Source organism: Salvelinus alpinus, chromosome 16, assembly GCF_045679555.1.
Source record: "Salvelinus alpinus chromosome 16, SLU_Salpinus.1, whole genome shotgun sequence".
Lineage (NCBI taxonomy): Eukaryota > Metazoa > Chordata > Actinopteri > Salmoniformes > Salmonidae > Salvelinus > Salvelinus alpinus.
The window spans coordinates 32523061-32550467 of NC_092101.1; the positions used below are offsets into that span (position 1 = coordinate 32523061).

Consider the following 27407-nt stretch of genomic DNA (forward strand, 5'->3'; position numbering starts at 1 on the left):
TTTATATAAGTATTCAGACAGTTTTCTCAGTATTTTGATGAAGAACCTTTGGCAATAATTACAGCTGCGTATCTTCTTGGGTATGACACTACAAGCTTGGCACACTTGTATTTGCGGAGTTTCTCCCATTCTTCTCTGCAGATTCTCTTAAGCCCTGTCAGGTTGGATGGGGAGTGTTGCTGCACAGCTATTTTCAGGTTCAAGTCCAGGCTCTGCCTGGGCCACTCAAGGACATTCAGAGTCTTGTCCCGAAGCCACTCCTGTGTTGTCTTGGCTGTGTGCTTAGGGTTGTTGTCCTGTTGGAAGGTGAACCGTCGCTGCAGTCTGAGATCCTGAGCGCTGTGGAGCAGGTTTTCATCAAGGAGCTCTTGATATACTTTGCCCTATTCATCTTTGCCTCGATCCTGACTACACTCCCAGTCCATGCCACTGAAAAACACCCCCATAGCATGATGCTGCCACCACCATGCTTCACCTTAGGGATGGTGCCAGGTTTCCTCCAGATTTGACGCTTGGCATTCAGGCCAAAGAGTTGAATCTTGGTTTCATCAGACCAGAGAATCTTGTTTCTCATGGTCTGAGATTCTTTAGGTGCCTTTTGACAAACTTCAAGTGGGCTGTCTTGTGCCTTTTACTGAGGAGTGGCTTCCATCTGGCCACGTTACCATAAAGGCCTGATTGGTAGAGTGCTGCAGAAATGGTTGTCCTTCTGGAAGGTTCTCCAATCTCCACAGAGGAACTCTGGAGCTCTGTCAGTGACCATCGGGTTCCTGGTCACCTCCCTGACCAAGGCCCTTCTCCCCGATTGCTCAGTTTGGCCGGGTGGCCAGCTCTAGGAAGAGTCTTGGTGGTTCAAAACTTCTTCCATTTAAGAATGATGGAGTCCACTGTGTTCTTAGGGACCTTCAGTGCTGCAGACATTTTTCGGTACCCTTACCCAGATTTGTGCCTTGACACAATCCTGTCTCGGAGCTCTTCGGACAATTCCTTTGACCTCATGGTTTTTGCGCTGCCATGCACTGTCAACTGTGGGACCTTTTATAGACATGTGTGTGCCTTTTCATGTCCAATCAATTGAATTTACCACAGGTGGACTCCAATCAAGTTGTAGAAACATCTAAAGGATGATCAGTGGAAACAGGATGCACCTGAGCTCAATTTCAAGTCTCATAGCAAAGGGTCTGAACACTTTTGTAAATAAGGTATTTCTAAAAACCTGTTTTTCGCTTTGTCATAATGGGGTATTTTGTGTAGATTACTGAGGATTTAAAAAAATGTAATCCATTTTAGAATAACACCTTGCCCAAACCGGCTGCTCGCGTGCGCTATCGTGCATAAATTTATTTTGCCCCCCCACACCAAACGCGATCACGACACGCAGGTTAAAATATCAAAACAAACTCTGAACCAATGACATTAATTTGGGGACAGGTCGAAAAGCATTAAACATGTATGGTATTTTAGCTAGTTAGCTTGCGCTTGCTAGCTAACGTTAATTTGCAGCCTCCCCTGATGGACAGTATATGAATAGAAAAGTTATGTACAGGAGTACTTATATAGGATGTGCCTTGACTAGAAAACAGTATATAGATATAAGGTGGGTAAAACAGTACGTAAACATTATTAAAGTCTCCAGTGTTCAATGTCTATATACATAGGGCAAAAGTCTCTAAGGTGAAGGGTAGAGTACCGTGTGGTAGCCGGCTAGTAACAGTGAATTCTTCTAGTGTAAAGTAATTGATAAACAATATTTTCAGAGTAGCCTCCCCAACACTGCACCTTACCACTGGTTGGGGTTGCACCCCTGAGCTCAAATTAATTCTGTATCAGCTGAGCCAACAAGGCTAGACATGACGTCAGGTGAAGCCAAATTGCCTCAAATCAAAGGCTCTCGTTCGATATAAAGTTGTTTTTGACGAAAATTAAAACGTGTCAGTTTGTCACTTTCACGAGGTTGGAGAAATAACATAACAACTATTTAAGACATTGGCACGAATATAGGTTGTGCCTTTAGATTTCGAGAAAATGTACAACTAAGGAAGAATTGTTCTTATTGACATATCAAACGGCAAACCCCGGATTGGTCTGTTTGGCAAGAATTCCCGGAAGTCTCGCGATGTTGGCTTCGAAACTGGGATAGTTCTCAGCTGAATTACCTACACCGCTTGGCTGTACGCTTTCTTTGGGACAGGCACCATATCGATGAAACAGCGACTAGAAACACATTTGTGTATAATATTCGCAAGAAATGTGTTGTTTAGCGGCAATTTTCATTCTTACACATCAATGGAAGGTTCTAGAATGGTCATGTGATGTGGTTTGACCAGTTATGTTGCATTTTGAAAAATACCCTGCTTTTCCGTGTTTGTATTTTTTTTTTACGAGTGCCTTCTATAACTTTCAAACTATCTAGGTTACTACATCGAAAAAGAGGACGCGGATGTCAGTGAGATCAAGGTGAACCGATGTTTGCTGTAACAATATCTAGGATATTTTTATTTAGTAAAACGAAATCCTCTCCCACGCTAGTGAGGAAATCAAGGACTGAATGTATCACGTGAACTGGTTTGACCAATCACCGCTTGAGTTCTGAACTGAAGTGTATAAATATGAGGCGGTTGCCCATAGAGACGTCCGCCATTGAAGGCTCGTTTTCAATGTACTTGATATTGGTAAAACCGTGTATTGTTTTTTTTAAATATTATTTGTTAGCAAACTAAAAACAGCAACATTTTTATCCACCGCATCATCGGCGACAGTTTCATTTGGCATCCTTCCAGCAGAACACGGTCGGCAAAGAACGTCTGTCTCAGTTCGGCAGTAAAAACAATCTTGTTGTGCCAGAGACGGAAAGGTAAATGTGAAAAGAGGTCAGGGATATATAACGTTAACACATTGCATTTAATCAGCTGGTTACTTTCTGTGTATCCCCTTATAACGTTGATATGGAAGGCTTGTGTGTGTGGTGGTGCTGTTTCAAGTTTGAGCGGTTGGCCTCCTTTTTGTGTGGGCCCTTGACACGGAAATCGTTTCCTGTCACCATTTTGTTACATAAAGCTAACTAGCATTGCTAACAAGCTATAACTAACGTTAGCCATCCAAGATTCGCTTGTCACATTCACTGCCAAATCTGAGCCATGTTCAGGATTCAATCTTTAGCGACAAGGTAGAATTTCATACTTGTTGGCTGGGCGAAGCTTTCGTTTTTTGTTACGAAAGTGAGGTTGTAAATTCTCACGTGCTAGCCACCACATTTCGGTCCAACCACGTTGATTGCGTCATGCAAGCATGGAGTTGACCAATAATTCGCAGAAACTATAGCTCACTGACGTTAACTTCAACAATGTAACATTATTTGACGAACGTTAGCTAGCTAGTCTGAAACTTGTTGTAGCTGACAAACGTTAGCTAGCTATGTACAGCAGGGGTAAAGTTCTCCGTCACTGCGACGGATTTCCGTCATGGATTCTGAAGAGGTCATTTTTTCAGTATAGACCTGCAATAACATTATCGGGGGGGCTGGTTTGCAGATGACTGCCTAATACCGAAAGGAGCATGTCTGTTACACTAAATATAATACAAAACGTATTCTCAAATGTTATTTAGTCTGTTACGCTGTGTGCACTAAACTGGCATGCATGATTTTTGCTGACATTCCTATATTCAGATGAAGGGAATTAAATAGTATTTTAACGCGCACCAACGCAGTGCTTAACTCGAACAGCGGTGTGTAAGAGCCAGTAAATGCTTGATCCGAAAATGTGGTCGGAGCACGCAGAGGCCTAACGTTAATTGAACTCCATACTGCTTCGCCGTGTGCCTCAAATTGTGTAATAATACGGAGGGCTCAGTATAGCTCCGCATTGACATGATTTGGTTGATGGTAGGTAAGGGCGAGAGGTCCTGTATAAACACCAACTTCCTTCACAACAGCACTGTGCTGCTCTGCGAAGGGCAAGAAGTATGCTGCACAGCCAGTGCAGACGACGGAATGAGCATGTAGCGCCTTGATCACACTGACAGTGTCATTGCATTCTAGGACGTCAGAAGTACATTCATTTCCAATGGTACTGTAATGACCCTGGGTTTATAAGCGCGGAAATCGACTCTGCCGCTGGAGCATGCTTTTGCGGCACAGTCGATAGCGCGCCGGACTTCGGGCTAGAAGGTCGAGGGTTCGAGACCTGCTCCCTGCCTGTTTCATTACATTGGTGTCGGAAGTGATCGGACCTCGCATCCACGACAGTGCGTGTGCTTGGCCGGTGAGCGCGTTCCTGTAAGACGTAGAGTCGCAAGCTAGCGCGAGGACGCGCTCTTTGAAAGGAGGGAGTAGTGTAATGACCCTGGGTTTATAAGCGCGGAAATCGACTCTGCCGCTGGAGCATGCTTTTGCGGCACAGTCGATAGCGCGCCGGACCTCGGGCTAGGAGGTCGAGGGTTCGAGACCTGCTCCCTGCTGTTTCATTACAGTACGTTGGATTTATCGAACGTATGCATCACTGTATGGGTCGATTGCTTGACAGAAATCGCCGCGAATGTTGAACTTTTGTAGCACACATCCAGATGATGCTGCGTACCACTTAGTGCAATGATGTTGTCGGTGTGATCGAGGTGTTAAACACACCTATAAAAATAAAAACACACAAACCTTTTATTTAACTAGGCAAGTCAGTTAAGAACAAATTCTTATTTTCAATGATGGCCTAGGAACAGTGGGTTAACTGCCTTGTTCAGGGGCAGAATGACAGATTTTGACCTCGTCAGCTCGGAGATTCAATCTTGCAACCTTCAAGTTACTAGTCCAACGCTCTAACCACTAGGCTATCTGCTGCCTAATCTCAATCGTTGTTGAGATCTGATATTCTGCGCAAGACGAGACGTGGGCCAGTATCATAGGCCTATCTTCAATCTCATTTCTTAAATCCTTTTGGGATGCATTTCAGCTGAACTTGGAGGACAATTGGGACTGACTACTTACAAAAAGTGTGCTTCTGACAGAGTTACAAAAGTAAATCGCCGTGTTAGACTGAAGGATATAAGGTCATTTTGTCAAATTCAAGGCTCTTCATGCTCATTAGTTGCTCATTCAGTGTATTTTCTGGTACTTCACTCTGTTTTTAAGTCTCCCTTCCTAACTGTTTTAAATTCCCTTCTGAGACCAACCAGCAATGTATCCTTGGCCAAATATTCCCACATTTTCATAACATGCGTGTTAACTTGTTTCTGCGTCACCAAATGTTGCAAGAGTAGGTTAGGTGCGTTTCAATTAGCTTGTTTGGTTACGCAGGAGTGTAGTACTGCTGTAGTGCACCTGCCTCTTCTCACAATGGTTCTCCTTTAGTAAAGTACGATCAAAGCTGAATCAATATCTTGGAAGATCACGTAATGCTTCATAACAGAACCAAATATAATAGCAGTGTTACTGTTTACACCACCTAATTTCTTATACGATTTTAGGGTGGTTAGCTGAATAGTCCCCCAAAAGTTAATGTAGGCTACACTGACCTGCAAAATCGTCCTGCATTTGGGTATTTTAAATGCGCAACAAAGTTCTTAAATTAGCAATGGCATCTTAAAAGTGCAATGACAAAAATAATACTTTTTTAGAGTGCATAATTAATGATAGTATAGACCATGCATGGTCCAAATCATTTTATTGGTCATATATTTAGCAGATGTTATTGCCGCTGTCTGAAATGCTTGTGTTCCTAGCTCCAACAGTAAAGTAGTGTCTAACAATAAACACATGTAAAATAATGTAATTAAGAAATATATATGAACACTTTTACCAATAAGTTATTGGGCCCGTTTCTGGAGGTGGAAATCATTATTCATTAAATTAGGAGTAAGGTCACCAGAACTGAGCTTTTTAGAGACATCCCAAGGATTCCGATAGCACGGACCCTGGCCTGTTGCCAACTAGTTACTTCCATGTCTACCAGTAGAGGGCAGTCAGAAATTACACAGTGATGCATTGTTTCTCGTGGCTGTGGTAACTAGTGACAACCCTGGTCAGAGTAAACAACCGCATGTTTAAATAATAAAATGCACCTATACATCCATCACTTCTCACATGTAATGCACACATTAATCTGTAACGTTACGTTCTCCTAGTAAATAAAAATGCATGATATTGTTTTTCTTTCTATTCAGGCCAATGCTTACGTTTTGCCCCCCCCCCCCAAAACAAAATGTTTTGTTCAGTATTAGCTGCATGTATTTTTTTTCATAACATACTACTTAATTATATAACATTAGGTAATGTTAATTGTAAACAAATTTAGTCTTGTTATGAATTGTATTTTCTAATGTTCATTTTTAATGTTCATTTTCTAATGTTTTGTATGTCCTTGGGAGTGAAAATTATAGTTTCTCTGTAAAAATACAATGTATTTATTGAAAGAAAATAAACTGCCTAGAAATATCAACATAACTTGTAATGTAAATTCTTTGATTGGGTATGGGCAAAAGTCAAATCTCATTGAATGTGTACCTTTTTTGGAAGATTGCAATATTCTTGATGGGGTAAGTGGGTAACAAAGGCATCCATCTGTGCCAGCACAAATGTTTTTTTTGTGAACTGTTAGGTACCTAGTTTGATTTTTAAGGCTGTGAATGACACTAAACGTTCCCTGCCTACAAGTCTATTGGAAGTGTTTTTCAAATTTGAGTGAAAAGTTGAAAACGTTTGACTGATTGGGAATTTCCCAGAGAAATTGGGCCTATAGTTGACTATAATAGACAGCGTAGTTTGTTCATATGCATGTTATGTAATTCATATCTTTGGTAATGTTGAATAATTTATGGCTGAAAGTTAGGTATTTTATGAATGTTTGGAATAACAACGGGTTAGGTTGAATAATCATAAAAATGTGATTTTCCTAGAATATTACATTGATACTGTGATGCAGAACCTTGAACTTCGTGACTATTTTATATTTTTTTGTGACGTGAATAGGGCTAATGCTTTTCATAAAGTGTTGATGCCTAGAATGTTGCTACTTATTTGAGTAACTAATTGTCAAAAATGTTTGACTGGAAACATGTAAGCATCGAAGTTCATCAGTTGGCATGGCGCTTTGTAGAGTCAATTGATACGCCCATACTTTTCATAAAACCATTTGGTTGGATGGTAGAGGAGAGCACTGCTTACTTTGCTGTGGTTTCCGATGGGAGAATTTGTAAAAAAAAAAAATATATATATATATATATATCTGCGGTTTTATTTGTCAAGTGATGTTTCTCTGACAGTTATGAGGTAAGCAAATTTGGAGCTTTAGATGCCACATTGGACATCAGAATTGTAATGTTGCCAGTAGCCCACAATGCACAGGTCCAGTAGATGGCAGTAGAAACCAGTTCTGAATATCATAGGATTAATTGGTAGTTTTTTTGTAGGTATGTTTTGCGCTCAATTTTATTTAGAAAAACCCTTGTCAGTAAAACCTTTTTTTCCCCCTGCACAAAGACGCCACATCAATCTGCCTGTGTGGCACCGTCTATGGACATAATGGTGTACGATATAGCAGTGACTGGTTTACGTATTGGGCTTTGAGTCATCTTTGATTTTTATGCAGATGGCATTTTCATGGTTGTGTTTTTTAAATTGTGGCCCAAGCCTTCCTATCTTAATAAAACAGTCAATCCAGCAACTTCATCTCCATGGCAGTGTGATTCTGCTCTGGATATTGTACCAGGGGATCAAAAGGGGTTTTGTCACTTATTATTATTGTACGGTTATCTATAGAGAAATGCCCAGCCATGCTGAAAACCACCCCTCTCTTTCAGTAGTCTTGGAGGAAGATGTGTGATGAGAGCTGAGCTACGGAAAATAAGTGTCGCTCTCAACTGCTACCCCGTGTTCACCACGCTTTGGACTGCATCACGATGACAGACATCAAATACCCTTCGGTGTCCAGGGTGGGAGGCGTGAACCCTCCTCCGCCGAAGTTCAACAACCCAAAGAAACCTGGTCGCCAAACCAACCAGCTGCAGTACCTGGAGAAGGTGGTGGTCAAGGCCCTGTGGAGACACAACTTCTCCTGGCCTTTCAGGATGCCTGTTGATGCTGTCGGACTGCACATTCCAGTGAGTCTCACTTTTTGTTACTTTCAATGACTTTTATATATGGTTGTTTTTCCCCCAACTAACTAAACTATATTAAACACAAATATAAACACAATAATTTCAATGAGTTATAGTTTATATAAGGAAATCGGTCAATTGCAATAAATTCATTAGGTCCTAATCTATGGATTTCACATGATTGGGCCTGGGCTGAAGCCAGAGGTGGGCCTGGGCTGAAGCCAGAGGTGGGCCTGGGCTGAAGCCAGAGGTGGGCCTGGGCTGAAGCCAGAGGTGGGCCTGGGCTGAAGCCAGAGGTGGGCCTGGGATGAGCCAGGCCCACCCACTGGGAGGCCAGGGCCAGGCAATCAGAATAAGTTTTTCCCTACAAAAGGGCTTTATTACAGACGGAAATACTCCTCAGTTTCATCAGCTTTCCTGGTGACTGGTCTCAGACTATCCCGTAGGTGATTAAGCCAGATGTGGACGTCCTGGGCTGGTGTTTTTACACGTGGTCTACAGTTGTGAGGCCAGTTGGACGTACTGACAAATTCTTTTAAAATGACGTTGGAGGCTACTTATGGTAGAGAAATTAACATTCAATTCTCTTTCAGCAGCTCTGGGGGACATTCCTGCAGTCAGTATGCCAATTGCACTCTCCCTCAAAAAGATCACCTCAACTCTGGTGTTGTGTGACAAAACTGCACATTTTAGTGGCCTTTTATTGTCCCCAGCACAAGGTGCACCTGTGGAATGATCGTGCTGTTTAATCATCTTCTTGATATGCCACACCTGTCAGGTGGATGGATTATCTTGGCAAAGGAGAAATGCTTACTAACAGGGATGTAAACAAATTTGTGCACAATTATTTTAAAAAATTAAACATTTAAAAATGTAAATAAGCTTTTTGTGCGTATGGAACATTTCTGGGATTTATTTCAGTTCATGAAACATGCGACCACTTTACATGTTACGTTTTATATTTTTGTTCAGTATAAGTTGAATGCACTGACTAAGTTGCTCTAGGTAAGTGTCTGCTAAATTACAAAAATTGTACTTGTTTATTTTTCATTTCCTCGATCTTCGTTTTCCATTTCCTCCATCCTTCCTCCACCTTAAAAATCTTATCTTTTGTATTTAACGGTTTCCCATTATTTTTCTATTTTAGGATTACTATACAATTATCAAGACGCCAATGGACTTGAGCACCATCAAGAAGCGTCTTCAGAATAATTATTACTGCAAGGCGTTGGAATGCATACAGGACTTCAACAAACTCTTCACCAACTGCTATGTATATAATCGGGTAAGGGAAAAAAGTTAACATTTCATATTGTATTAGTTTGCCACGCACCAATAGTGTAGGCCTACATGGTCTCCTATTGAATGACAGAATGCACAATAATCGGGATGACATTTTTCCAGCCTGGAGATGACATAGTTCTGATGGCCCAAGCCTTGGAGAAGATCTTCCTACAGAGAATGGCTGAGATGCCCCAGGAAGAGACTGAGATATCTGCCATCACAACCAAGACACCAGTGAAGGGTGGGAGGAAGTCCTCCTCTGCTAGTAGGCTACACAGCTGCTCCAGCTGCTTAATCTTGCACATAAATTGTATGCGTCCCAAATGGGTGGCACCCTATTCCCTTTATAGTGACTACTTTCAACCAGGGCCTTAGAGCTCCATACTATCTATTATATACTCCTAGGAGTACACGCTGCCATCTATATGTCCTATGTTCCTCTGTGTAGGTGTGGTGAAGCTGAGGCCCCAGTCCCCTGTGTCTGAGGTGGTGTTCCAGCAGACAGTGACAGTTATCCCTCCTGAGGCCCTCCACACCGTCCCCCCTGCTGCCCAGCTCTCCTCACACATAGCAGCCAAAGTCAGTACCTCTTCACAATTACCTCAGTGGGTACTGTGTATATATTTTGACAGCAACTTTAACCTCTATACCACTTATATTAGATATTGGTAACTTGTTTTAACAACTTCTCAACACTAGCTATACTTGACACAACATGCACCCATCCCCACTATACCCCCACACTTTGTACCCTTATAAATAACCACAGACCCACACACAACTCCCCTTCCCCATGACAACCACAGACACACACAACTTGAGGTTGGAGCACAAGACAAAGAACTGTGGGAAGAGCCAATGGAATGTCGACATCAGGCCCGGACAGGACAACCCACGACCCAGATCGACCAATCGGAAGGCCAGACTACAAGATCAACCTACTTTGCTAGTTGCCTATATAATCTGTATGTACTGTTTGTGTTGGAACCCTGGAGAAATGGAATACAGACTGAATCCTATTTTTAAATGAAAGACAAAGACCCTCTGTCACAGACTTCATGTCTGTGACAGAGATACCCATGTAGTGAATTGTGTATAGGCCTATCTGTGTATAGACTGTCTGAAGAGTCACAATGACTGCTCAAAGAGACACGTTCTTGGATAGTCTATACTGTAGGTGTTTCCTGTATTTTTGTTGCGTGTGCAGTCCGGCAGTGTCAATTATGTGTGCACTTTGAACTGAAAGCGCGAACCACTGCTTTTAACCAGGGCAAGGTGACCGGAAGCATGACCGAATACAAACAGTGTAGCTATTCTCTCCGCAAGGCAATCAAACAGGCCAAGTCTCAGTACAGAGACAAAATCGAGTCGAAATTCAACAGCTCAGACACAAGAGGTATGTGGCAGGGTCTACAGTCAATCACGGATTACAAAAAGAAAATCCGCCCCGTCGAGGACCAGGATGTCTTGCTCCCAGACAGGCTAAACAACTTTTTTGCCCGCTTTGAGGACAATACAGTGCCACTGACACGGCCCCCTACCAAAACCTGCGGGCTCTCCTTCACTGCAGCCGAGGTGAGTAAAACATTTAAACGTGTTAACCCTCGCAAGGCTGCAGGCCCAGACGGCATTCCCAGCCGCGTCCTCAGAGCATGCGCAGACCAGCTGGCTGGTGTGTTTACGGACATATTCAATCAATCCTTATCCCAGTCTGCTGTTCCCACATGCTTCAAGAGGGCCACCATTGTTCCTGTTCCCAAGAAAGCTAAGGTAACTGAGCTAAACGACTACCGCCCCGTAGCACTCACTTCCGTCATCATGAAGTGCTTTGAGAGACTAGTCAAGGACCATATCACCTCCACCCTACCGGACACCCTAGACCCACTCCAATTTGCTTACCGACCCAATAGGTCCACAGACGACGCAATCGCAACCACACTGCACACTGCCCTAACCCATCTGGACAAGAGGAATACCCATGTGAGAATGCTGTTCATCGATTACAGCTCAGCATTTAACACCATAGTACCCTCCAAACTCGTCATCAAGCTCGAGACCCTGGGTCTCGACCCCGCCCTGTGCAACTGGGTCCTGGACTTCCTGACGGGCCGCCCCCAGGTGGTGAGGGTAGGTAACAACATCTCCACCCCGCTGATCCTCAACACTGGGGCCCCACAAGGGTGCGTTCTGAGCCCTCTCCTGTACTCCCTGTTCACCCACGACTGCGTGGCCATGCACGCCTCCAACTCAATCATCAAGGTTGCGGATGACACTACAGTGGTAGGCTTGATCACCAACAACGACGAGACGGCCTACAGGGAGGAGGTGAGGGCCCTCGGAGTGTGGTGTCAGGAAAATAACCTCATACTCAACGTCAACAAAACAAAGGAGATGATTGTGGACTTCAGGAAACAGCAGAGGGAGCACCCCCCTATCCACATCGACGGGTCAGTAGTGGAGAAGGTGGAAAGTTTTAAGTTCCTCGGTGTACACATCACGGACAAACTGAACTGGTCCACCCACACAGACAGCGTTGTGAAGAAGGCACAGCAGCGCCTCTTCAACCTCAGGAGGCTGAAGAAATTCGGCTTGTCACCAAAAGCACTCACAAACTTCTACAGATGCACAATCGAGAGCATCCTGTCGGGCTGTATCACCGCCTGGTACGGCAACTGCTCCGCCCACAACCGTAAGGCTCTCCAGAGGATAGTGAGGTCTGCAGAACGCATCACCGGGGGCAAACTACCTGCCCTCCAGGACACCTACACCACCCGATGTCACAGGAAGGCCATAAAGATCATCAAGGACAACAACCACCCAAGCCACTGCCTGTTCACCCCGCTATCATCCAGAAGGCGAGGTCAGTACAGGTGCATCAAAGCAGGGACCGAGAGACTGAAAAACAGCTTCTATCTCAAGGCCATCAGACTGTTAAACAGCCACCACTAACATTTAGCGGCCGCTGCCAACATACTGACTCAACTCCAGCCACTTTAAAAATGGGAATTGATGGAAATTATGTAAAAATTTACCACTAGCCACTTTAAGCAATGCCACTTAATACAATGTTTACATACCCTACATTACCCATCTCATATGTATATATACTGTACTCTATATCATCTACTGCATCTTGCCATCTTTATGCAATACATGTACCACTAGCCACTTTAAACTATGCCACTTTATGTTTACATACCCTACAGTACTCATCTCATATGTATATACCGTACTCTATACCATCTACTGCATCTGCCATGCCGTTCTGTACCACCACTCATCCATATATCTTTATGTACATATTCTTTATCCCTTTACACTTGTGTGTGTGTGTGTAAGGTAGTAGTGTGGAATTGTTAGGTTAGATTACTGTTGGTTATTACTGCATTGTCGGAACTAGAAGCACAAGCATTTCGCTACACTCGCATTAACATCTGCTAACCATGTGTATGTGACTAATAAAATTTGATTTGATTTGATTTGACTTATACATTCCACATAAACATCACTTTTGTAGTTTCCAGAATACTTTGTAACATGTATATTGTGCAACCTCTGTTTAGTCTGTAGTTTGATTGCATTTCCACCCTTCTTGGATAACACCCAGCCCTGTTGTATTCATATCGTTTCAGATCAAGAAGGGTGTGAAGAGAAAAGCAGACACCACCACGCCGACAGCCTCTGCTCCGATCACCAGCTGCGAGTCGTCCCCCATCGTTGACGGCTCGGCGGCCTGTAAGCTGTTCTCCAGGCGGGGCAGCGGTCGGCCCATCAAACCCCCCAGGAAAGACCTGCCGGACTCTCCCCAGCACCACCAGAGCAAGAAGAGGAAGCTGTCTGATCAGCTCCGCTTCTGTAACTGCATCCTGAAGGAGATGTTCACCAAGAGGCACGCGGCCTACGCCTGGCCCTTCTATAAGCCGGTGGATACGGAGGCCCTGGGTCTACGCGACTACCACGACATCATCAAGCAGCCCATGGACCTGGGCACCATACGGGTTAGATAGCCGTGTTACACTAAACTTGTTGAACAAGAGGCTAGTTAGCATCTGCCAAGGTTACTTTGGTCTAGCTGTATCTTGTTCCTTGATCTCTCTCACTATTATGAAGATGACAGTATTTGCGTGTTTTCTCACAGAAAAAAATGGACGAACGTGAGTACATGGATGCCCAGGAGTTTGCTGCTGATTTCAGACTCATGTTTTCCAACTGTTACAAATACAACCCACCCACCCACGAAGTTGTTATTATGGCAAGAAAACTCCAGGTATGATTGCCCTTGGTTTCAGCCAGTCCAGTCCCTAGAAGTTGTTTAAATAAATTGCGATGGAATAACGAAAGTGCAATATGAATGAATATAGATTGTTGGTGAGAAGTTTTGACGAGATGACTTGTGGCCCCTACCCACCAGGATGTGTTTGAGGCACGCTGGCTGAAGCTTCCAGACGAGCCAGTGAGGAGTGCGGGTGATCCAGGACACCACGGTCACCACAGGGACAAGAAAGCGAGAGGAGATGGGCCTGAGCGCTCTTCCAGCACAGGCAGCAGTGACAGCGAGAGCTCCTCTGAATCGGAGTCCTCCTCTGGTACGGAGGAAGAGGAAGAGGAGGCCAGAGTTCTACGGCTGGCTAAACTAGAGGAACAGGTATGTTGTGTCATCTTCCCTGGCCATGCTGACATTACTGTTCTGTTACCTACTGCCATGTATCTAACTGATCTAACTCTCCTCTTCTTTTTAGTTGAAAGCGGTGCACGATCAGCTGCAGAAACTCACCCAGGAGCCCCTGCTCAAACCAAAGAAGAAAGAGAAATCAAAGGAGAGAAGAAAAAAGAAGGAAACGAGTAGTAGACCGAAGCAAGAAGAAGACCTGAGGAAGACCAAACCTAAAGTACAGCAGAGGGGCATCAATAAGGGCGCGTCTGCAGTGTAAGTGGCCAATCCTTGTTCATAAATTGCTCTAATTGTTTTCTAATCCCGATCCCCAGTGTAACTCCTTTTCTTCAGCCAATACACAGGATTACTGACTATTGTTGCCAGTTGCCAATTTTACTTTGAAATTAACTTCCATTGTCCTACCAAGAGTTTCTTAATGTCTTCTCACCCCTCTGTAGGCACGGCAAGAGGAGGAAGATGGCACTCCCAATGGTGCCCTACAAGTCTGATGAGGAAGAGGTGCCAGCGGTGCCCATGTCGTACGGTGAGAAGAGGCAGCTGAGCCTGGACATCAACAAGCTTCCGGGGGACAAACTGGGCAAGGTGGTGAACATCATCCAGGCCAGGGAGGCCTCGCTCAGAAATGCCAACCCTGAGGAGATCGAGATCGACTTTGAGACCCTCAAGCCCTCCACCCTCAGGGCCCTGGAGAGCTTCGCCATGACCTGCCTCAGGAAACGGCCCAAGAAACACAACCGTGAGTAGTTGTAGTACACACCTTTCTTTCTGAGCTTCCTTGCGGGTTGATCATTGCACTGTAGATCTCAGTACTGCTGACCAAGGACATTACCAGGCTCAAATGTCATTGTTATTTTTCATCTTATTTCTACCAGTGAATAAGCTGGTGAAAACCAAAGGACCAATACAGACTGTGAAGAAGCAGGATGCAGAGAAACATCTCCAGAGTATTACTGAAGAAATGAGCTCACTGGCAAAGAAGAAAAAGACAACAAGTAAGTAATCTGTGGTAGCAAGAACCAGAGCCATACAGTGTGTATATATAGAGAGTTGGGCCAATGCGGTTGAGCGTTCCGAATGCGCTGCTTTCTCCTCAATAGCCATTGCTAAGTGTTAACGCTTTTGCGTTGTGTTTATTTCTGATAGTTTTCAAAACCTATGAAGATGTCCAGTGAAAGCAGATATGCAATTTGTTGACACTACAACACAGTAAAGACTTGGATACACATTACCCTGAATGCTAATCAATAAAAACGTCAAATTCCCTGCTCTGTTTTGCTTGTTTACAGCGGGTCATTTCATAGAGAACTGTCGTAGGCGCTCTCGTTTTGTTACATCACCAGCATTTAAAGAATAAAGTTCTATATGGGCGCTAACATGGCGGCCATTCTGAAAACCGGGCCTCGTATTTATACAGTGGGGAGAACAAGTATTTGATACACTGCCGATTTTGCAGGTTTTCCTACTTACAAAGCATGTAGAGGTCTGTCATTTTTATCATAGGTACACTTCAACTGTGAGAGACGGAATCTAAAACAAAATTCCAGAAAATCACATTGTATGATTTTTAAGTAATTAATTTGCATTTTATTGCATGACATAAGTATTTGAACACCTACCAACCAGTAAGAATTCCGGCTCTCACAGACCTGTTTAGTTTTTCTTTAAGAAGCCCTCCTGTTCTCCACTCATTACCTGTATTAACTGCACCTGTTTGAACTCGTTACCTGTATAAAAGACACCTGTCCACACACTCAATCAAACAGACTCCAACCTCTCCACAATGGCCAAGACCAGAGAGCTGTGTAAGGACATCAGGGATAAAATTGTAGACCGGCACAAGGCTGGGATGGGCTACAGGACAATAGGCAAGCAGCTTGGTGAGAAGGCAACAACTGTTGGCGCAATTATTAGAAAATGGAAGACGTTCAAGATGACGGTCAATCACCCTCGGTCTGGGGCTCTATGCAAGATCTCACCTCGTGGGGCATCAATGATCATGAGGAAGGTGAGGGATCATCCCAGAACTACACAGCAGGACCTGGTCAATGACCTGAAGAGAGCTGGGACCACAGTCTCAAAGGAAACCATTAGAAACACTACGCCGTCATGGATTAAAATCCTGCAGCGCACGCAAGGTCCCCCTGCTCAAGCCAGCGCATGTCCAGGCCCGTCTGAAGTTTGCCAATGACCATCTGGATGATCCAGAGGAGGAATGGGAGAAGGTCGTGTGGTCTGATGAGACAAAAATAGAGCTTTTTGGTCTAAACTCCACTCGCCGTGTTTGGAGGAAGAAGAAGGATGAGTACAACCCCAAGAACACCATCCCAACCGTGAAGCATGGAGGTGGAAACATCATTCTTTGGGGATGCTTTTCTGCAAAGGGGACAGGACGACTGCGCCGTATTGAGGGGAGGATGGATGGGGCCATGTATCGCGAGAACTTGGCCAACAACCTCCTTCCCTCAGTAAGAGCATTGAAGATTGACAACGACCCGAAACACACAGCCAGGGAAACTAAGGAGTGGCTCCATAAGAAGCATCTCAAGGTCCTGGAGTGGCATAGCCAGTCTCCAGACCTGAACCCAATAGAAAATCTTTGGAGGGAGCTGAAAGTCCGTATTGCCCAGCGACAGCCCCGAAACCTGAAGGATCTGGAGAAGGTCTGTATGGAGGAGTGGGCCAAAATCCCTGCTGCATTGTGTGCAAACCTGGTCAAGAACTACAGGAAACGTATGTTCTCTGTAATTGCAAACAAAGGTTTCTGTACCAAATATTAAGTTCTGCTTTTCTGATGTATCAAATACTTATGTCATGCAATAAAATGCAAATTAATTACTTAAAAATCATACAATGTGATTTTCTGGATTTTTGTTTTAGATTCCATCTCTCACAGTTGACGTGTACCTATGATAAAAAAATTACAGACCTCTACATGCTTTGTAAGTAGGAAAACCCGCAAAATCGGCAGTGTATCAAATACTTGTTCTCCCCACTGTATATGGATCTGTCAAGGATCTGTGTCTGTGATCTAGGGGCCTTGTTGTCCTTAGAAGAGTCAGGGAATATGGGTTCTTCTATGTTTTCTCTCTGATGTCCAATAGTGAATAACTCAACTGTGCAGTGCTTGCCTCAGTCTTTCTCTCTGTTGTCCTATACATAACAGTTGTCCCTCTTTGTTTTTCTCCAGATGAGTTCCCCAGGGCTCCTGCTGTCCCAGACCTAACCCTGCCATCCCGTCTCCGTGAGGGCATCGGCTCTGACAGCTCCAGCAGCAGTAGTAGTGATTCTAGCAATTCTGATAGCAGTGACTCTGATTCAGGTTAGCTGTTCTCCTCCGCACTAAGCACTTTCCTCCCTCCCTCCCTACCCACTCCCTTTCCCCACTCTCTACACATGGATTGAGTGAAAAAGATATGGCTTTAAAACCCACTGGGACTCTAGCCTCTGTAGCACAGTAGAACTCAGTCACCTTTTCACCTGCTGGTGAAACCAAAATACATGAAGAAATATTGTTTTTAAAAATGGTATTATTACTTACATTTAGTCTGTCTATATAGCCAACTCTGTCACACAAACCTCTTTCATCAGACTATTAGGGTGTTATATTTATGTTTGTTATTGTTTTGTTGTAGTTTCACTGAATTTATTTGACCTTTTGAAAACAAGCTGTAGGTTAGGTTTGAAATGAGAACAGTCAGTCTTCTGTACAAAATGTCAATTATCCAACGGGCCCCAGACTGCTGCTGCATGGGGACAAGTTCTTAAACTGCCCATACAGACTAGCCACTAATTATAAGCCAGAGATCTTATTTTCACTCCTACCGGTAGCTATACATCTTTCGATAAACATAGCAAAAATCAGATGGGTAGGGCTAGAGAAGTACCAGGACAGTGTTACCATACTCTTCGCCCCCCTCATCTCACCCTCCATACTCTGAACCATTGCAGAGTCAAAGCTGGTCCTCATCACTATTATACTTGTTTTGATTGTACTTTGATTTTTGTACTTTTTGTGTTGGGTTTTTGCATGATTTAGTATAGAGCAATATTAGCTTAAAACGCATACAATCTGTAATGTATTTAAAGTAATCAACAGATTGTAACGTTAATGCAGACCTTGATGGAGTAGGATTTCTGCTGCACTTATACATTTTGTAGTCAGTGCTAATGTTTTCTTGTTCCAGTTTAACCTAACATAGTTAGTCTTGGTGGTCAACACCTAAAGGTTCAAATAAATACATTTTCATAGACAATTTGACATTTTACTGTTAAGTTGTGTTATTCTTAAATTTATCACAAATCGTTAGTCTACTAGACACATTTTCTTGCGATCACAACTTAAGCTTCAGCTGAGAATTGGTATGAGAGTAGTGATTCCAGAGTAGGTCAGTGGAATTGTTTTGATATTACTTGAAGGTAAGTGAAGCAGATCGTTGTTTTTATTTTCCAGTTATCCTACAATGGGTAAATTTAAATTACTATTGTACCTGTCTTTCAGTGAAGAAAACCAAGAAGAAGAAAAGCCAAGGTGCTCCACACAAGGTCAAGACCAAGGTAAGTCTGTAACATAGGCCCTGCTTCCTTTAACCTGTCTAGCCCCGGGGGAACCCCCCCCCCACATTCCACTGAAAAGGCAGCGTGCGAAATTCAAAAAATATTTTTTAGAAATATTTAACTTTCACACATTAACAAGTCCAATACAGCAAATGAAAGATAAATATCTTGTGAATCCAGCCAACATGTCCGATTTTTAAAAAAATGTTTTACAGCGAAAACACCACGTATATTTATGTTAGCTCACCACCAAATACAAAAAAGCACATACATTTCTTTCACAGCACAGGTAGCTTGCACAAAACCCCCAAATAGAGATAGAATTAGTCACTAACCAAGAAACAACTTCATCAGATGACAGTCTTATAACATGTTATACAATAAATCTATGTTTTGTTTGAAAAATGTGCATATTTCAGGTATAAATCATAGTTTTACATTGCAGCTACAATCACAAATAGCACCGAAGCAGCAAGAATAACTACAGAGAGCAATGTGAAATACCTAAATACTCATCATAAAACATTTATGAAAAATACATGGTGTACAGCAAATGAAAGAAACATCTTGTGAATCCAGCCAATATTTCAGATTTTAAGTGTTTTACAGCGAAAACACAATATAGCATTATATTAGCGTACCACAATAGCCAACCACACAACCGCATTCATTCACCGCAAAGGTAGCGATCGCAAAAAAACAGCAAAAGATATACAATTATTCACTAACCTTGACAAACTTCATCAGATGACAGTCCTATAACATCATGTTACACAATACATATACGTTTTGTTCGAAAATGTGCATATTTAGCGGTACAAATCGTGGTTTTACAATGTGAATACGTAGCCAAACTGCACAAAATTATCCGGATATATTTCTGACACTCACCTAATCTAATCAAAGAACTCATCATAAACTTTACTAAAAAATACATGTTGTACAGCAAATGAAAGATACACTAGTTCTTAATGCAATCGCCGTGTTAGAATTCTAAAAATAACTTTAGTACGACATACAGCTTACGTCATAGCGAGACAGCGCCTGCAATGAGGGCGGAAAATAGTACTAAACATTTTCCACAGAAATACGAAATAACATCATAAATGGTTCCTACTTTTGCTGAGCTTCCATCAGAATCTTGTACAAGGAGTCCTTTGTCCAGAATAAATCGTTGTTTGGTTTTAGAATGTCCTCTTCTCCTGTCGAATTAGCAACCAAAGCTAGCCAAGTGGCGCGAAGTTGTCCATCTTCACCAAACGCAGAGAACGGAAAACGCCAAAACTCCCGATAAACGTTCAATGATCTGATAAAACTATATTGAAAAAACATACTTTACGATGATATTATCACATGTATCAAATAAAATCAAAGCCGGAGATATTAGCCGTCTATACCGAAAGCTTTTCAGAAGGCAATCCAGGGTTCCTTCCCGCGCCTTGCTGAACAAAGGAAATTTGGGGTCACGTCATTCCAAGAGCTTGTCTTGTCACGTCATTCTTGTTCGACCTCAGATCAAGCTAGACACCCCATTCCACCTCCCACTGCCTGTTGACATTTAGTGGAAGGCGTATGAAGTGCATGTATATCCATAGATTTCAAGCAAATGAATAGGAAGGCCCTGGAACAGAGCCTCGATTTCAGATTTTTCACTTCCTAATAGGAAGTTTGCTGCAAAATGAGTTCTGTTTTACTCACAGATATAATTCAAACGGTTTTAGAAAACACTGAAGTTTCTATCCAATAGTAATAAAAATATGTATATTGTACGATCTAGAATAGAGTACGAGGCCGTTTAACTTTTACTGCCTCAGAAACCCGGATCCGGGAGCACCCCCCACCCCCCACACACTGATTAGCATAGATAGCATAGCTTCAGAAGTAGATAGTAGCATCTAAATATCATTAAATCACAAGTCCAAGACACCAGATGAAAGATACAGATCTTGTGAATAAAGCCACCATTTCAGATTTTTAAAATGTTTTACAGGGAAGACAAAATATGTAAATCTATTAGCTAAACACGTTAGCAAAATACACCACTATTCTAACTCCATCAGTTTCTTACTCCTTCAGGTGCTATCACCAATTCGGCTCAACTAAGATATTGATAGCCAATAACCTATAAAAAAAACCATCAGATGACAGTCTGATAACATATTCATGGTATAGGATAGTTTTTGTTAGAAAAAAGTGCATATTTCAGGTAGAAATCACAGTTTACAATTGCACCGACCATCACAAATCCACTAGAATTACTAGATAGAGCAACGTGTATGACCAATTTACTCATCATAAAACATTTCATAAAAATAGACAAAGCATAGCAATGGAAAGACCCAGTTCTTGTGATTTCAGACCATATTTCAGATTTTCTAAGCGTTTTTCAGCGAAAACACAATAAATCGATAAGTTAGCATACTACATGTTCCAACGTTACCAGAGCATCGATTCCAGCCAAAGAGCGCTATAACGTAACCACCGCCAAAAGATATTAATTTTTTCACTAACCTTCTCAGAATTCTTCCGATGACACTCCTGTAACATCATTTTACAACATACATATACAGTTTGTTCGAAAAGGTGCATATTTAGCCATACAAAACCGTGGTTACACAATGAAAATACTAGGAAATCAAGCCTCAATATGTCTGACGTCATCTATCAGAGTGATCTAGTTTAATTAAAAGCTAATCATATACTTGACTAAAAAATACAGGGTTGACAGGAATCGAAAGACAAATTAGTTCTTAATGCAACCGCTGATTTACATTTTTAAAATTATCCTTACTTTTCAATACAGGGTTGGCCAAGTGAAGCTATACCAAACAAAATGGCGATATATACGTTTAAAATATTTCGACAGAAACACGGTTTATCATATTAAATATTGCTTACTTTGAGCTGATCTTCCATCATATTCTTGGGCAATGTATCCTTTCTATGTTATAAACGTATTTTGGTCGATAGATGTCCTCTGTCCTTCGAAATGTCCACTAACAACGACCGAGACCGCGAAACGTTCCCAAAGCTAGAAAGTGCACGACAAATAAATTCCTCAGAATCGCACTAAACGGATATAAATTGCTATAAAACGGTTAAAATTCACTACCTTATGATGTTTTTAACAACTATAACGACTGAAAACATGACCGGAGAAATACTGCTGGTTAGAAAACGATTTGGAACGAGGCAGGTCCGATGGCCTTCACGCTTGAGGCGCACGTTGAGAAAGGGGGGTCTCTGTACATTTTGGGCTTTTATAATGGCTGGGAATATCCCATCGACTTCATTGAAAACGTGATGACGTACAGACACCCAGAGGAAGACGTAGGCAGTGTCGGTTTCTTCATAGCATTCACTGTCGCCTTAAAAACAGACCCCAGATCAGAGGTAAAAATTTCTGAAATCTGAACCCTGTCATGAAAAGTGCTGTAGAAATTGTTCTGTACCACTCAGAGACAAAATTTCAACTCCTATAGAAACTATAGACTGTTTTCTATCCAATAATAACAATAATATGCATATTGTACGATCAAGAATTGAGTACGAGGCAGTTTAATTTGGAAATGTAAAAAAAAAAATAATGCTAACAGCTCCCCCTATTGACAAAAGGTTAAATTGGGCACGATTTTTTCCCAAAGTGAAAATAGCGCCCCCTATCCCAAAGAAGTTATTAAACTAGTGGTCTAATTCACATGGTTATACGTTCACTTTTGTGAAATTTGGATGAATATACTTGAAGGTTGGAATTACAGTGCGTTTATTATAAATTGTAAGTCCTTTCCTTCTCATCTGAAGTCTAAAAATAAGAAATCTGAGAAGAAAGACTCATTGTCGGAGTCTTCTCTCCAGACCAGCCTGCCCCTGCATGCCTCTCCATCCCCAGCAGCAGTCACTAAAGGCCAGTCTACACAGCAGTACCCAGCCCAGCCTCCTCTAGATCTGCTCATCTCACCCCCAGGTAATAAACGCTTGTTGTCTTCATGTTTGTGTGTTGGCTATAAAGGAACTCAATGGACAACCATGTCAAGTTCTGTAACACTGTCCTTTAATGATTTAAAGGTGGTTGACACTGCTCTTCCAAAGTCCTTAGTGTCAGCCCTAGCTATGGAAATGCAATTTATCCTGTAAACCAGCAGGTTTTAAGTCCATTGAAAGTCTCAGGCTGGACTGAGGATTGCATTGTTTGGGTTAGAGATTAAATAGCTGGAGTGCCAGGTGTCTCTGGTCAGTGTTTCTGTCTCTCGTGGGATGAAGTTTATTTGATTTTAGCTAGGAAGTCAGATTGGGATGGAAGCCTTATCTTACTGTTACTCTTGAATCTCCCCCTCCCCACTTGTCTTCAGCCTTACACAGCCGCCTGCCTCCGCAGCCTTCAAGACCTAGTTCCAAAGCAGCACCACTACCTCGCAAAAACATGGTGGCACCCCAGCAGCTCACTGACAGTCAGCCCCAACAACAAGACCCCCTATCTGAGAGCCCTACTACCCCCTCCCTCACTCCCCCTTCTGCTTCCTCCTGTGACCCCTCCCTGACTCTAACTCTGCCCACAGACCCTCTCAGCACAACATCCACCCCCACACAAGAACCTCCCTCCAGCCTACGCTGTTTGCCCCAGCCCTCTCCCCTAGCACTCCTCACCTCTCCTCATTGTCAATCACCAGGCCAGACACAGGAGGTGAAAACTGGGCCAGTTTATCTCAATCTACCTGATAGGGCACAACAGGAAGGTAAGATCTCTTCAGTCAGCTAAGCATCCCCCCTAGCTTGTAGCTGTTAGCATGTCCACTCCCCTGTGTGTTGCCTGCTTCTCAGCCCATAGCTGATCATGTCTGTGTGGCGTCTGTAGATGGTGTGTTTTGTCTCTTTGTTTGCAGTGTGTTATAGATGCCATGTCACCATCGCTGTAGCCTAGGCTGCATGTCTCATCCCGCTCTGCTCCCCATCAACTGCTGCCTGCTTACATCCACAGTGTTGGTGTCTGTCTGTGGAGAATAATGCACTGCTTTGTTTTTCTCCTGTCCATCAGGTCTGTCTGCGCTGCTGTCCCCTCTGACCTCTCCTCCTGTAGGTTTATTACAGGCTGCTGGCAGCAGATATGAGGTATGCCCTCCTCTTCCTGTTGTTGATGGAAGAATTGTGACGCTGGATTAAATCACTGTTTAAATGAATGTCTCTGTCCTTGGCATTTATTAGTATCGAAAGAGTTGGCTGGTATATTTTGGGGGGAAGGAAATTGGGTTAATATCGATATAAGTCTACTGTGTTCTTTTCCTTTTTGTTGCGATTTAACTGTGTTTTTACTGGCCAAATCCTTAATGAGTGGATACAGATTGTGTGAAATAGCATTGGCCTTAGCCCTGGGAGTGGTAATGGAGGTTTAACACTGTACATCTCACTTTGTGGTAGCAGCTGTACCCAGTGCTGTTGTCCCCTCTACAAGACAGCCCATTACAGCCTGTGAAGGATGACAGGAGGCTCTCGGAAGCACTGGAGGAGACTCCCTACAGGAAGCTGCAGAAACAGACTAGTAAGCACAACTCTTGTGTATGTGTGTGTGCACGTACGCTCAGTGTACGCTGTGTAAATGTTTTCCTTCAGAATTTCTTCCAGAAATCTTTTAAATGGATTCTATTTACTCTGCCTCCCCAGATACCAGACACTCTGACAGTGTGTTTGATGGTAGCAACACCAGCCTATCTCATCCAGCTAATAAAACCACTGCTGACGGAAAAAACACACCTGCCAAAAAGGTACGCAAATGTGAATGGAACTTAACACTACCATTGTCATTAATTACTTGAAATACATTGTATGCATGCCCATAGATGCATTCATATTATTTGTCTGAAAAAAAGTGAAACTCCATTTGTGAAACTGTCCTTGGTAGGATATTGTCCTGAAGAACGCAGACTCCTGGGCTAGTCTGAGGAAGATGTCTCTTTCCACTCCCTCTACGGTGAGGTCATCGAAGGAGAGCTTTGATAAGTTTCGCAGGGCAGCCATAGAGAAGGAGGAGAGAGAGAAAGCTCTGATTCTAAGGAGGATGCAGATGAAGGAGATGGCTTCTGGGAAGAGCAGGTATTATTCATCCATCCAGTCATAAACATATTTTCTTAATTTATTCTTTAGTCTTATCAGTTTCATGTCTTGTAGGAAATGATGCCTCACCCAAAATCCTCAAATAATGAAGTAGATCTCTATCAATATGTGAGTGATACTTGATGTTCTAGCTGACATTGTTGTGACGTTTTCTTTTCAGCCTGACTATGCCAGTATCAGTGCCACCTAGAGCAGCAGAACCGGAGCCCCTGCCCTGTAGAACTCCAACCCCAGAGCCAGCAGAGATCCCCCTGCAGACAGAGGACATTGTGGAGCCTCCGCCTCCTAAAGCTCCAGTGGCCCTGAGAGAGGAACCTCCAGTGGCTGCCCCAACCCCACCTCCGCCCCTCACTACTCAGACCTCTGTGGACAGGGAGAGGGAGATGGCCCGCAGGAGAGAACAGGAGCGACGCAGACGGGAGGCTGTACGTTCCTTTTATTCCTCTTCCATGTATTGTATTATGCCAGTCATTCTTCTGTTCTTTTATACAGTTGAATCCCAGACTGTGTAATCTCATAACTTACCGCCTCTCCTTCCTTAGATGTCTGGTATCATTGACATGACCATGCAGAGTGACATCATGGCAACGTTTGAGAAGAACCTGGACTAACAAAATGGCAGCAGGCAGTGCAGCTTGTGACCGACTGATGTCTTCTGTTGTTGGACAATAAATAAATGAGCATGGTGTTCCAGTAGACAGCACCCTAGGCTTCTTCTCTCCCTCCAGACACTGGCTGTCTGAACAGAGCGAGCTGCATCTAAATTAAGGAAACGGGTCATTGTTGCTTCCCAAATGACAATCCTACCCCCTATATAGTGCACTACTTTGGTGTCTGGTCAAAATGATTACATTATATAGGAAATAGGGTTCCATTTGGGACAGCCTATTGCTATCCTTACCAGGGGAAGCTTGTACTGTACTATAGCAGCATCACATAACCCCAGTACATTTTAGTATTGTTGTCAACTGTAAGAAGATACTGTAAGATGTAAAATATTGATATTGCAACAAAAAAACACTCTATGGACCATATATAGATGGCATTTGACTTTCCTTTTTCTACTCATGGTGATGGTGGTTTTGTAAATATCTGCTGCACTGAAGTAATGCTTACCTCTTTAGAGAAAAATACTAAGTCAAAAGTTAGCAAAATGAAGAGCTGTTGAAAAAAATAAATGTTGAAAATAACTGTTGTTTTTCCTCCAACACGTAGAGTCCTCTGTTCCTTTTCACCTAGGTTACTTCCCAAATGGCACCCTATTGCCTTTGTAGTGTATTACTTTTGACCAGGGCCCATAGGATCTTGTAAAAAGTAGTGCACTATATAAAGAATAGGGTGCCATTTGGGATACTACTTGGTTAGTCGTACTCCTATGACTGCAGTACACCTCAACCGGTTCACACACTTCTTAACATTCCAACTCTGACTTGGCTGAAATGCATAACCTGACCTTTGTGTTTGCTACACTCCCAAATAGTAATACTATGTATATCCATGTACTGCACTGTATAGTTTCTCCAGTTATATAGTTCTTATCTTGATACTTCATTCATAGTTACAATTCTGCACCTTGTTGTGGAAAAATCTTCAATATGATGCGCTGAATTTTACAATGCATGTCCTATTTGATTGACTTAAGTAAAAAATGCCTTTCTGTTCCAAACATATTTTTGTTTATCTGTATGAAATCATACTTAGTATTTTGTTACATGGAGGCTGAAGATGTGTCGATCTTTGCCAAAATGTCTATTTCAAATGTGGGACTTATTTAAAACTATACACTTGTTTTGAGTGTCTGCTTGAAAAAGTTTAAGTGCCATGTATAGTGGTGTGCCTAAGGCAAACTTTAGGCATTGTTGATGCCTACATTGTTGGCTTTTTCTAATCAAGATCCAATCCTGACTAAATGTTTTGGGAGACATGTAAGACTTTGTTAATGTTTTTTTGATCCTATGGTTCTAGCTATTCTGCAGTTTTTTTTCTCTCTTTGACATGATGAACAGTAGCACTTTATTCTGTATCTTGTGGTATGCGTGAATGTCATACCATTTATAGAGAAAGAACTAATATACTTTTGAGAAGATCACACTCTAAAAGCTAAATCATAAAAAGATTTATTAAAGCAGTGTTTTCTGTATTTGTTTATTGTTGTTTTCTACATCGCCTCTGACGCTCGTTGGCTGTGGCAGGGCTTAAACTATTATGGACTACAAAGTGAAACCCAGCCACGAGCTAAATGCCTTTTATGCTCGCTTCGAGGCAAGCAACACTGAAGCATGCATGGGAGAAACAGCTGTTCTGGATGACTGTGCTTACGATTTCGGTAGCCGATGTGAGCAAGACCTTTAAACAGGTCAACATTCATAAAGCTGCGGGGCCAGACGGATTGCCAGGATGTGTACTCAAACCATGCGCAGACCAACTGGCAAGTGTCTTCACTGACATTTTCAACCTCTCTCTGACGGAGTCTGTAATACCTACATGTTTCAAACAGACCACCATAGTCCCTGTGCCCAAGGAAACTAAGGTAACCTGCATAAATGATTACTGCCCGTGGTACTCACGTCAGTAGCCAAGAATTGCTGGTCATGGCTCACATCAACAGCATCCTCCCGGACACCCTAGACCCACCCCCAATTTGCATACCGCCCCAATAGATCAACAGATGTCTCAATCGCATTCCACACTGCTCTTTCCCACC

At 42.8% G+C, this 27407-nt stretch overlaps 1 protein-coding gene across 10 annotated transcripts; it reads left to right on the forward strand.

Moving 5' to 3' along the window:
* The first annotated feature begins 2165 nt into the window (after nucleotides 1-2165).
* Nucleotides 2166-26843, forward strand: brdt (bromodomain, testis-specific). 10 transcript variants are annotated; one of them, XM_071345938.1, is made up of 21 exons: nucleotides 2166-2854; nucleotides 7789-8088; nucleotides 9233-9370; nucleotides 9490-9634; nucleotides 9818-9948; nucleotides 13002-13367; nucleotides 13508-13636; nucleotides 13781-14014; nucleotides 14109-14296; nucleotides 14482-14780; nucleotides 14917-15036; nucleotides 17232-17363; nucleotides 18543-18598; nucleotides 22400-22562; nucleotides 22948-23331; nucleotides 23631-23704; nucleotides 24011-24131; nucleotides 24254-24354; nucleotides 24492-24682; nucleotides 24864-25128; nucleotides 25246-26843. In XM_071345938.1, the coding sequence occupies exons 2-21, from the start codon at nucleotides 7888-7890 to the stop codon at nucleotides 25312-25314; spliced, it is 3507 nt and encodes a 1168-aa protein (XP_071202039.1). In that variant the 5' UTR covers nucleotides 2166-2854; nucleotides 7789-7887; the 3' UTR covers nucleotides 25315-26843. The 10 variants fall into 10 exon arrangements, with proteins under 10 accessions (XP_071202039.1, XP_071202041.1, XP_071202044.1 ...); XM_071345940.1 differs by having other exon boundaries at nucleotides 24014-24131; XM_071345943.1 differs by having other exon boundaries at nucleotides 23155-23331.
* The last annotated feature ends 564 nt before the right edge of the window (nucleotides 26844-27407 follow it).